The 12,773-nt window shown below is 46.4% G+C and overlaps 1 protein-coding gene across 3 annotated transcripts in view; it reads right to left on the reverse strand.

Annotated features, from left to right (window-relative positions):
• The window catches only part of LDLRAD3 (low density lipoprotein receptor class A domain containing 3), a gene marked incomplete at both ends in the record, with an annotated part of 261,319 nt that extends 250,182 nt beyond the window's left edge, over window positions 1–11,137 (reverse strand). For all 3 annotated transcript variants that reach the window (XM_079708560.1, XM_079708559.1, XM_079708558.1), the window contains one exon: window positions 11,092–11,137. In XM_079708560.1, coding sequence (XP_079564686.1) covers window positions 11,092–11,137 — 46 coding nt within the window. The remainder of the gene's footprint in view (window positions 1–11,091) is intronic.
• Window positions 11,138–12,773: the final 1,636 nt, after the last annotated feature.

The raw sequence follows: 12,773 nt of genomic DNA on the forward strand, positions 1-12,773 counted from the left end.
AGGACAGACCCCCTCCCGCCTCAGGGAACTTGACTCACACAAGAATGGGAGAGTTCTTTCTTCAGTTCAAGATTATGGCTGAGTTACATTTTATGGGTACTTTCCAAAGGTCCTGAGATTACCCCCTCAATGCTGGACAGTGTTCCTTTCCCTGAACATATAGTCCAATTCCTGATCCACTTCAATTCCTCTGGTATGTTCCTTATTCAACAACTGAGCATCCTTATTATATTTTTGATATCTGTTAGCTTTTCTTGGATTGTCATTATTATCTACTTGGGCAACATAAATGAACTTTGAGCATGCTAAATCTTCCCCTACTGCATCACCGCTGTCCTTCACAGGTTCCACAGATGCTTATCGTTTCTCTATAACATTTACAAGGTTAATGCAATCTTTAATTAATACAGAACATTCCTGATGCGAGTCATTCTTTCCAACTTTATCTCTTTTACAGTAATTAGAAACCATTCTTTCCAGCCCTGCTACGCCAGGCCCCAGCCAGCTGGGCTCCCTCCTGTCATACCTTTTAATCAAACTTCTATAAAGTCTGCTTTTGAAACTTCCATTCAGTTCTGTTCTGGCTTCTCTTAGCAGCAACAGTTTTTTACAGCTTTGGATTTTTTTATGATGAAACACCCTATGCTGCTAATCACTCTTCCATCGTCCCCAGACTCCCCCATCTTATTTTTATAATAAAAAAACAAGTTATTCCATTGTATATATGTGCCACATCTTCTTTATCCATTCATCCGATGATGGACACTTAGGTTACTCAGCCCTGAAAAGAAACGTAATTGAGCTATTTGTCATGAGGTGGATGGACCTAGAGTCTTCAATACAGATTGAAGTAAGTCAGAAAGAGAAAGACAAATACCGTATGTTAACACATATATATGGAATTTAAGAAAAAAAAAGTGTCATGAAGAACCTAGGGGTAAGACAGGAATAAAGACACAGACCTACTAGAGAATGAACCTGAGGATACGGGGAGGGGGAAGGGTAAGCTGTGACAAAGTGAGAGAGAGGCATGGACATATATACACTACCAAACGTGAAATAGATAGCTAGTGGGAAGCAGCCGCATAGCACAGGGAGATCAGCTTGGTGCTTTGTGACCACCTAGAGGGGTGGGATAGGGAGGGTGGGAGGGAGGGAGACGCAAGAGGGAAGAGATATGGGGATATATGTATATGTATAACTGATTCACTTTGTTATAAAGCAGAAACTAACACACCATTGTAAAGCAATTATACTCCAATAAAGATGTAAAAAAAAAAAAAAAAAAAAACAAGTTAAATTTAGCACTTTCCAAACCAACTGAGAGGCTTTTTTTTCAACTGACTGTGGAGCTACAAGTGGGATGAGGGCTCACCTCTCAGCCACGTCCAATTAGTTTAATGACTCTTGGAGAACACTGCCCTGATTCAAGGCAAAAGCTGAAGGAAAATGTTCCAGTAAGGCCATCAAAGACAGCGTACTTGTGATATCCCTAGAGCTAACCTCACTGGGCCTTATAATAACGAGAAGGGATTTTTAATGCAATAAAGTTACACACCATTTATGTTTTCATTTCTCTCTGCCAACAGACATACGAGTGTCCCACATGGAACACTGGCATCTTAGGTCCGCACGTCTTCTAAATCAAGTTATTCATACAGGCCATGTCCCTCCAGCGCCCAGTTCCTGAAGGCCTGTTCCAGAGTCAGCTAACTGGCTGCCCTCCCTCTTTGCTGCAGCCTCCCTCCAGGCCAGAGACAACCCTGTCTTTAGACTGCACCATGTCGCCTGTCGAAAATCACAGTTGGACTTGAGCACCTGCAAATTCACCCAAATTACAGTCTGCTGGTATCACAATGATTCATTAAAAAGAGAAACAGTTTTCAGGAGAGAACTTGGGAATAAGGGTTTGGAATTCTGAGGCTCATTCTGGCTTGCCTGTAGTTATTAACGCTTTTCAGACCTGCAGCGTTACTTCCACACAAGACTGGACCTGCTGCCCACGAGAGCCCCTTGGTTTGAGGCAACAAGATGGGGCAAATTCTTGCCAGCTATGACTTCTTTCTGGTACAGTACATTCACATTTCACCTTCCACAATAAATAACATCAATGACTAGTTCAGAAAAAGTTCTCTCATATGTGAACTATACAAGCTTAAGCTCAGAGTGATAAAGAAAAAACTTAGATTTTTCTTTTTATATGAGGCATTATAATCAGTACTATATTTCTGCCTTAAAAATCTATTTTTAGACTTTAATAAACAGTGGGCCCTTCTTTTTGGCACCCAGCACTATTTGAGGGCAGTACTGACCAAAAAGAAATTGCTTTTGGTTGGTAGTCCAACAAAATATTTCCATCAAAGGGGGGGAAAAATTCTCCATCATGAATATATTCAAAGGCAAGTCTCATGGTGCTGAAATAATTTGTTTATTGTTGTTATTGTTTCTTTTAATAAAGGAAGCCTCTACAAAGGCTAATTTAAATGCCTATAACAACAAGTCCTCCACAGGGGGGAAGAGCAAAATGTCACTTTCAATCGGCCAAGGACAGGCCACTTGAATAAAATCAACTTGAGATATGCCCCGACCAATGGCTCTCCAACAGATCATTCTATCCAACATAATAAGCATGGACTCAATACTGACACCACTACCCAGTGATGGAATTCTCTAGCACAAGCTAGGGAGTACACCTCCTCCTTCCAACACATGTGAACTTGAGTGTCTACTCAGTGCCAAAGCAGTAGAGCCAGTGGTCGAGAGCACAGGTTTAAGTTGTGCAGACCTACATGACTATTCTGAAACCACCTCTTACTGGCTGTGGGCTTGGGAAAATTCCTTAGCCTTCTAGTTTCCCCATCTCTGAAATGGCAGAGCATACCACCTACCTAAATGAACTGCTGTGAAAATGAAATAAAATTCATCAGCATAGGAGGCATGAAAAAAATTACGGTATTGACATATACCAGATGTTTTTAAAGCTGTTTTTAAAAGAATGGGTAGTTATATAAGAACTAAAAGAAAGATGGCCAAGAAGACACATACCTTTGGTATTGGAACATCTCCGAAATCAGGATGTGCCTAATTCATCTTTAATACTGTAACATCTCTGATATCAAGATGTGCCCAACAGCCAACAGCATCTTATGAGAGCACAGGGTAAGCAGATGCTGTGATCTATTGGTCACTGGCAGTGCCTGGGTGAACCTGGTCACAGCCGCTGAAGTGCGTCATCACTTCCATCCAGTTCTGTGCATTGCTGGTAATGAAGAGGTTGAATTTACCTGCTATTCAGAATGTCTTGTAAAAGACACTAAAATTTTGCATTGAAATGAAAAATTATTGTTATACAAAAAGACAAGGAAACTGCGTAAATTTGAAAATAGGGAAACAAATATCTGTCATTGGAGAAAGACTAAAATTCCATATTTTCTTGCAAAGCATAAGCGAAACACCTTAAAGGAAGGTGCTTGAAGAAATCCAGAAACAGCTGAAACCATACCACATTTTGTTTCTGAGACAGAGGCAAAAGGAGTGCCATTCACGAACTGAGAAAGTGAACTGCAAGTGAAGTTGAGTGAAAAGGCCAAATGCTTTGGAAGAACTGGAAGGGCTAAACAACAGGAGGCAGGTGTGGCCAATTCAGATAACTCAAAGTAGAACTGACAAAACTCAGTCTTTAAGTAAAAAAAGCAAGTCAAAAAACTACAAATATAGACAAGTATGAGCTCATTAAACTCTAGGGGCACACAAGGACTACACTGATACATACCAGACAGTTAATAGTAATTTTAAAAAGAGGAAAGAAAGGTAAACAGGATGAAGAGAGATTTTAATGTTTTATTTTAATGACTTCTATTGTGCTTGAAATTTTTATAGTGAGCATATATTCGATGCATTATTTTTGTAATGTTTTTAATTCAGGAAGGTTACAACAAAATGATACATGTACAGTCTTGGCACCCTGCCGGGTAGAGTAACCCTCCCGTGAGTGGTAGCCGTTATTACACTCCTAGACCCCGCAAAAGAAATAAGAAATATGACATATATATTTACAATGATCCTAGCCTTTAAGGAGTTTACAAGCTAGTAGGATTAGAGACTAAAAGAGGTAAGATATATATATAAAGACATGTATATATACATACACCAAGATATGTGTGTGTGTATATATATACATATACCAAGATATGTATATTATACATATATACACATATTTATCATATACAGTATATGTAGTATGTACATATATGTGTCTGTAGGTAGTATGATAAGAAGGTTGTTGCCTAAAGCCACAGAAGAAATGTCTCATGAGAATCTCATAAGCCTAGAGCTAGAAGAGCCTTAGAACACCAACAGATGTACCCCAACATTTTATTTGGATAGCTAAAGCTAAAGAAGCAAGCTAGGACATGTGTCATCACCTCTGAAATCTGATCAAGAATGACCCATCCAACCTGGAGGGCATTATACTCAGTGAAAGAAGTCAGACAGAGAAAGATAGGTACTGTATGACATCACTTATATGTGGAATCTAAAAAATACAACAAACTAGTGAATATAACATCAACGAAGCAGACTCACAGATGTAGCGAACAAACTACTGGTTACCAGTGGAGTGGCAATATAGGGGTGGCGGAGTGGGAGATACAAACACTACTGGGTATAAGACAGGCTCAACCATGTATTGTACAACACAGGGAATATTGCCAATATTTTGTAATAACTTTAAATGAAAAGTAACCTTTAAAATTATATAAAAATAAAAAAATTTTTTAAAAGAATGACCCATCCATTAAATATTCTCAATGACCAGATATCCACGTTTGCCAAGGCCTTGTGACATCCACACAGCTTTGTTCCCACGAAGGCTGTGCATCCAAGAGTATATCTCACATTTAGAAACACCTCCAAAACCTCACTTTCGGGAGAAGTGCCTCTGCCCTCCCCAGATCACGACAGAGGTAAACAATCCCATTTCCTTCACTGGCTCATTTAATTCTTCAAGGGCCAAGAACAAGTTCTACACAGCTCTGCCCCCCTACAGCACAGAGCTGGTACCGCACTAGTGAACAGCCAAATAAAGAGTCAAGAAGAGTCTTCGAGTTACCCAGAGACAAAAGGGAAAACAAGGGTCGCCTGCTCGGGAAGCTAGGGCTCTTCCCTGGAGAAGCCTTTTGAAAGACGGCGTGATTGAGGCTCGTGTGCCTGAGGGAAGATAATGAGCACTTCTCCCCTTCAAACCCAGCGCCCCTCTATTGGTACATCCTTTCTTCCCGCGAATTCACACACAAAAGAAGGCAGCAGCAGACAATGCACTTCGCTGGTCTGAAGAGAGGAGGAAGCAAAAAACCCAAGGGAAGACTGGCCACCGAACAAAGGAGAAGGACAAAGGAGAAGGACAGCTGCGAGGCAAAGTGTCTTAAAGGAATGCAAGAGTTACAAAGTGACGCAGAGTGTAACTTTCCAAAGACTTCAGAGAAGAAAGCAGAAGATGAGAATTTCTCCAAAACCAACTGGCTGCTAGTACAGAGGATTCCGCCCCCCCACCATTCCCGCCCACCTGCAGAAGGAACTCAAGTTATAAAAGCTTTTGATGGGAAGGGGGAGGGAATCACGGGGAGGGAATGGGAACTGAGCGGAACAATGACTGCTCTGTAGGGCAGAGGCAGGGGGACTTCCAGGGTAAGATTTCAACGCGCAACTCCCAAGGCAAACTTTCAGATAGTTTCTCCTCCAGTTCCCTGCGCTAGTGAGCCTCCCGAGCTTAACAGTTTATTCAGGGAATCGAGTGGCTTCTGGTGTCACCCACCACCTGCCTTTTTTTTTCTTTTTCTTTTTTTCTTTTTTTGCGGTACGCGGGCCTCTCACTGCTGTGGCCTCTCCCGTTGCGGAGCACAGGCTCCGGTCGCGCAGGCTCAGCGGCCACGGCTCACGGGCCCAGCCGCTCCGCGGCATGTGGGATCTTCCCGGACCGGGGCACGAACCCGTGTCCCCTGCATCGGCAGGCGGACTCTCAACCACTGCGCCACCAGGGAAGCCCCCGCCACCTGCCTTTTACCTGCTTTCTCAGCCTTACTCCCAAGGGAACCAATTCCACAATCTCCAACGTTACCCGCTTTCACTATGGCACAAGAGGGAAACGGGAGGGAAAGGTCAGTGCTGAGGGTGTTTCTACATAAAAATGTATTTTCACACTGAACTTGTGGGGTTGCAGAAACAGAAAGCAGAAACCTGATGACTAAGACACCCTCGGGAGGAGGATGCCATCCTGAACCCCTGCATCTAAGACACTCTCAGGATGAGCAGTCAGAATGCTCAAGATGTATGGTGAGGGGGCACTCACACCAGACCAGGGGCTCTCAACTGGGGTACTCAAGTGGGGGTGATTTTTGCCCCCAGGGGGCATTTGGTAACAGCTGGAGACCTTGTTGGTTGTAACAACTGGGGGAGGCTGCTACTGGCATCAAGGACCAGGGATGCTGCTAAATATCCTACAATGCACAAGACAGCCTCCATAACAAAGACCTCTCCGGCCCCAATATCAACAGCACGGAGGCGGAGACACTTCCCTAGACTAACCCCATCCCTGCAGCCATCTCCAGAAACCCTAACAATCCTACCTGAAATAAACATTTGCCATGCCTCTGACTGGGCAGTTACCGTGTCACAAAAGTCCACGTATCCTGTAAGCAAGAGCAAACATCAAGCAGATGTGACATGCAAATGCTGCATCCTCAGATGTTCTCCCAGTAAACATTTTTAAGGGCGCTCCTCAGGACCCAAGAAAGTAGATTCTTTCACAACAATTACAATGAAAGAAAGACGACAGACACACACACACACACACACACACACACACACACACAGGAGCTGTCATCTTAAAAATCTCCCCAATTGTCAGGTAGAGGCAGAGGCAAAAATAGCTGTACAGTTAGGATGGCCCATGTGATTCCAAAATATTCCAAAGAGAGAAAGAAAGAGGGGAAGAGAACAAACTGGACAACTCCACAGCCAAAAACAGATTTGCCCCCAGGGCTATCTCATAGCTAAAAACAGTTCAATCACTCTGAGTCATCCATGGTATATAGCATCTTTTATTTTTTAATTGTAAAATACGATAAACATATAAGAAAGGGGAAATGTAAATATTGAGCTTAATGAATGAAAACAAACCCCCATGTAACTACAACTCAGGTCAAGAAATGGAACCGTGTCCAGTGGTTAACTCCATGCCAGGCGTGCCTCTCCCAGGCACAGAGCAAAAATACGGGTGCTATTTTGAAAGTTCCATTTTTACTCAAGGACTGGGATTTATTTCATTTTATTTTTATTTATTTATTTACTTATTTTGGGCTGCGTTGGGTCTTCATTGCTGTGCACGGGCTCTCTGGTTGCGGCGAGCAGGGGCTACTCTTCATTGTGGTGCGTGGGCTTCTCACTGTGATGGCTTCTCTTGTTGCGGAGCACAGGCTCTAGGCACGTGGGCTTCAGTAGCTGTGGCACGCGGGCTCAGTAGTTGTGGCTTGCGGGCTCTAGGGCGCAGGCTCAGTAGTTATGGCGCACGGGCTTAGTTGCTCCGCGGCATGTGGGATCTTCCCAGACCAGGGCTCGAACCCATGTCCCCTGCATTGGCAGGCAGATGCTCAACCACTGCGCCACCAGGGAAGTCGCTGGGATTTATTTTTATGTATTTATCACAAATACCAGCTGCTGTGACTGCAAAGTGAACAGATTTGGGAAGGGAGGCTGTTTATGGAAACAAGCTCATGGATTGTTAATTCATGAAAGCACTTGGGGGAAAGGCATGGAAGGATGTCTAGAAACAGGGGGGAAAGCCCAGATTGTGGCCCAAGAGAAACTTGAGTTAGAATCTGGCACCCTGGGCACAGAGGACCTCTCAGGAGCCACAAAATGACTTCCCATCACATGATATTATCAGAAAAATTCAACGGGATCATGTGTTTCAATGGCAAGCAAAGCACCTCATACACAGGAGACAGTCCAGAAATACTGGGTTCCCTTTCCTCTCCTTGCCCATGAAAAGATGCAAGGTTGAAAAGGCCATGACTTTCATAGATTATGTGATTAGAAACCGTCCTAATCCCCAAATTCTCTAAACTGTTTCACAGAAGTGATGATACAAGCCCACTTTCAAGTTACCCAGGTGACTTTGACAACGAGGCATCTAAACCAGTCTTGGAGGCCCAGAATGTACCCTCCTTCCTCCCCTACTGGCTCATATCCCTGTCTCTCCCTCACTTATCACAAGGTGAAAGGCCTAAGTGGGCTGTCAGGAAAAAACACCTCACACCCCAGCAGGGAGCCTTCATCCATCTCTTTGAAGACGAAAAGCAACAAGGTGTGTTTATTTGTACTTGGTGCACACGGCCTCATCCACCAGCCTGGGCTGCACGAAGGGACTCAGTTCGTTAACAATAATAATAATAAAACCCACCGGCTCACACCACTAAGCAGATCTCTCCAGGAGAAAAGGTCAACACCCACACTCCTGGGTACACATGGCGGAAATCAAGCCTTTTCACAGATAATGTCAGGGAGTCCCTAAAAGGTCAGCCAGGAAGGAGGTGAGCTGTCTGACCCCCTCAGGGCCTGGCCCCCATTAGACATGCCTCACCATCCACGCATGTAAACCCACCGAGCCCACCACGGGAAGGAAAGCTGGGTATCAGATGGGCTGAGCCTTTCTCACAGGCTACAGTAAAAAATAATAGGGGTCAAAATCGATGCTTCACTTCCCTAACACAAACAATAAAAACAAAGGAAGAAAAATACATACACAAACACATGAAGGCGTCTGAGAAGGTTCCTGAAAAACAAAGGCCTCCAGATTGCTCTAGAAATGTCAGTGGCCTTTCAGAGCTACAAAGACCCGGAACTCAGACTAGGGCTCCACTCTGACCCCAGGTTTCTTTACAGATTATCAAAAGAAGACAGAAGTCAAAAGCACCAGCTTTTATAATCTCTCTTGTTCTATCAGCTTCCCCGAAGAGGATCGAGCTGTAGGATATGGGATAGAAGGGCAGGGTCCCTGGCCCACTATGAACCCCAAACTGAACCGCCATGCAGGCTTCAGGAAAACTGACCAGCCCTGTTTCTGGTAACACTTCAGGTCAAAGTAGAATCCCTGATAGAAGGATGATGCTTAATATAACAGGAAAGAATGCACACACCCCAACCTGCCTAGGAGTTTCTAAACCAACAACTAACTGTAAAGGTGAGACAAAACCACACAAGCTCAATGACCACAGATAACAGATAACAGAAAACTACCACCTGGGACAGCTAGGCATTCTGTGACCTCACCCCCTCCATTTTTCCCTCCCCATTATGACTATTTTATTTATTTTAGCCCTATTTTATACGTACACACACATATTAAGTAACCCGTGCTGACCAGAGAAGGACAAAGTTAACTTTAGGGTTATTTTTACAGAGTTGGAGACTCAACCAAAGCAACCCAGTACTAACTGGGAGATGCAATAAATAACACTTTCTACTGGGCCTCAAGCAGCTCTCTGAGGACAAACACAAGACCCGGCTTCCAGACTGTCCTGCTTGAGTGTTATCAGGGGACACACCAGGGCAATGCAAATTGAGAGCATGAATCTAGGCAGGTCTTTGTGTCTGAGATGTCCTGGAAATCTGCCTGTTCTAACAGCCTCCAAATAATCATTCACCCCTACCCGTGAGTGCCAGTACGCCCTTGGAGCTCTCTCCCTGTGGTGGCCCAATAGTTCAGGAGAAACAAGGCACTCTGACCCAGACCTGGTTAAAAATCCACAGCAGCCACCAGCATTCCACCCTCACTGGAAGCCACAGCAAACCCACAGACATCTAAACGGGAGTCTCCAGGAGTGGGGATGATGTCATAGGTCTGAGAGTGGGGGAAGGCTACCCAGTGGATTCTGCGGATGGCCAGGACCAGGGACTTCAAGGAAGGAGGAGGATTTCTCTTTTCAAGTGCACACCTGGCAGGGAGGGGGAAGCTCAGAATTAAGTGTGTCTCCACTTCCCCAACAAACACACCACCAAAGACACCTCCACAGAAAGTAACTAGAAGCATCTGGGAGAATCAGGCATTAATTAGACACGTGGATGGCACCGACATCAGGCAAGCCAGCTTCTGCTGAAGAAAGTTCACTGGGCCCTGTCACCTACTTTTCTGGGCATCAGCTGCCCAGAAATAAACATCAAGGGGCCAAGGGCGTGGCGACCCTAGGAGGGGCAGTTGACAGCTGTGGCCGGCGGGCAGGGGCAGGGGAAGGGCTCCAGGCTGGAATTCGGAGCGCGCCCACATCAGCAGAAAAGTTCCCTGGAATAGCATGCTGCTCCTGGGGACCTCAGGATGCACACGCTACGGCGATGCCAGGTTCAAAGGGCCGGCAGATGAAGCCCGGATCCTCTCCCAGGGCATCTCGCCATTGTAGGTCGAGTGGGGGGTAATCAGATGATTTAAATAAATGTCCTGCTCCCAGTATCAATGGGAAAGATTAATAATTCCCAGGTCCGGCCCTGCTTCATCTCTCTTTGCCCAAACCAGACACAGTCCCAGGGAGGAATGGAAGGAAACGGCGATTACCGCTCGCCCTGCGGTCCAGGTAGGAAACTGAGGCACGGGGGTGCACACAAGAGAACCCAAAGAGGCCCTGGGGAGGCTAGCACAGCACGGAGAACCCCGCGTCTGGGACGATGGGATCAGGGAAGCGTTCTCTCCCCTCCCCTCCCTTCCTCCTTTCCCCTACACAACACACACACATACACACGCACGAACTCTCCAGCTACGCCCAATCAGGGCAGCTGCCGGGCTCCCCAGAGCCGGACTGCACACAAAGCCCCGCCCGTGCACACACAACACAGCACAAGCCGGCGCGCACGCCCACACAATAGGACGGCGCGCACCCCGCCGCGGCCCCTCGCCGGGGTCCCGGCCAGCCCGGCGCCGGGGTCCGCCTTCCATGAACACCCGCGCCGGGAGACGCAGCCCGGGCAAGAGGAGGGGGCACGATCGCAGCCCGTCCGCCGCGTCCCGCGCCCCGAAGAAAGTTCGCCGGACGCCCCCCGACTCACCCGCGGCGCTGCTCAGCAGCAGGCACAGCGGCCCCAGCAGCCACATGGCGCGGCCGCTGCTCCCGCTGCCCGGCGCCTTCGCTGCCCCCGCGGCCTCGGCGCTGACCCCGCCCCTCGCCGCGCCGGCCCCGCCCCCCGCTGTCCCTCCTCCCGCCCGCCCCGCCCTCCTCGGCCAGGCCGACCCCGGCCCCGGCCCCGCTCCGCGAAGTTTTGCGAGCGTCCCGGCTGCGCGCCGAGCCCGCGTCCTGCCCAGAGTGTCCAGGCTCGGAGAGGCCGCGGAGGAGGCCGCGGAGGGTCCGGCCCTGGCGGCCTCTCGCCGCCAACCCCCTCTGGCTGCGAAGATCTAGTAATAGCCCGGGCTCTGTTCTTGCCTTCTCTTTCTCTTTTTCCTCCGCCTTTTGCTCCTCCATCCTCTGAGGATGCCGCGCTCACCATCTCCTCCTCAGTCCCAAACTTGGATTCTTTACGGAACTACAAAATGAGTTTACTCCAGGGAGGGAAAGAAAAAGTTGGAAGAAAGGGCCAAATATTATGAGGAAAAAAATTATATATATATATATATATATATATATATATATATATATATATATATACACACACACACACACACACACACATATACGTATGTATTATTTTTAGTAGCTAGAGAGGAATACGGCGAGTGCTTCTCAAACTTAGACACATCCGAAGCACCGGGACTCTGACTCAGTAGGTATGGGGTGGAGCCTAAGATTCTGCTTTTCTAACAAGCTTTTAGGTGATTTGGAAACTGATGGTGAACCACACGTGGAGTAGGCACACAGCATTGTCCTGTGCTTTATTTCCTCTGGATCTCATCTACGTAGACCAGGGGAACTTTGGGTCCCAATTTGCAGAAAAGGAAAGTAAATGTGAAAGTAGAAGCCCAAATACAAAAAGAACAGCTGCTCCAGTGCAGTTGGGGCTCCAAGACAGTACTGGTGACAGTTCTCAAAGAATTCAGATGAAGGAAGAATCAATGACACTTTTGTGCTCCACTCTCCAGCCCCTCCCCTCCCCAGAAAACAACCAAAGCAAAAACAACAACAAAAGACCGAATGCAAGTAATCGCCCAAAACTGGAAATATCCATCAACTAAGGAATGGATAAACAAATTGTGTTCTATCACCTAATGCAACAACATGAATGAATCTTAGAAGCATGCTAGGAGAAAGAATCCAGCCTCCAAGGGTACATTCTGTATGATTTCATTTTTTTAAAAAGATTTTTTTTAATGTGGACCATTTTTGAAGTCTTTTTTGAATGTGTGACAGTATTGCTTCTGTTTTACGTTTTGGTGTTTTTTTGGCCCTGTGGCATGTGGGACCTTAGCTCCCCGACCAGGGATCAAACCCACACCCCTGCATTGGAAGGCGAAGTCTTAACCACTGGACGGCCAGAGAAGTCCCCTATGATTCCATGTATAAGACATGACGGGTGAGGGCAAGGGAGCGAAACAAAACTCTAGGGACCAAAATCAGATCAGTAGTTATCAGGGTCTGGCCTAGGGAAGAGGATGAGTGCAAAGGGGTGCAAGGGAAACTTCTGAGGTGGTGGGCTGTTCTGCATTGCGATTATGGTGGTGGTTACACAACTTTATACGTTTGTCGAAACAGAGAACTACATCCCTAAAACCCACACCTAAAACAAGTGAATTTTACTGT

This window comes from Hyperoodon ampullatus (assembly GCF_949752795.1).
Source record: "Hyperoodon ampullatus genome assembly, chromosome: 7".
NCBI lineage: Eukaryota > Metazoa > Chordata > Mammalia > Artiodactyla > Ziphiidae > Hyperoodon > Hyperoodon ampullatus.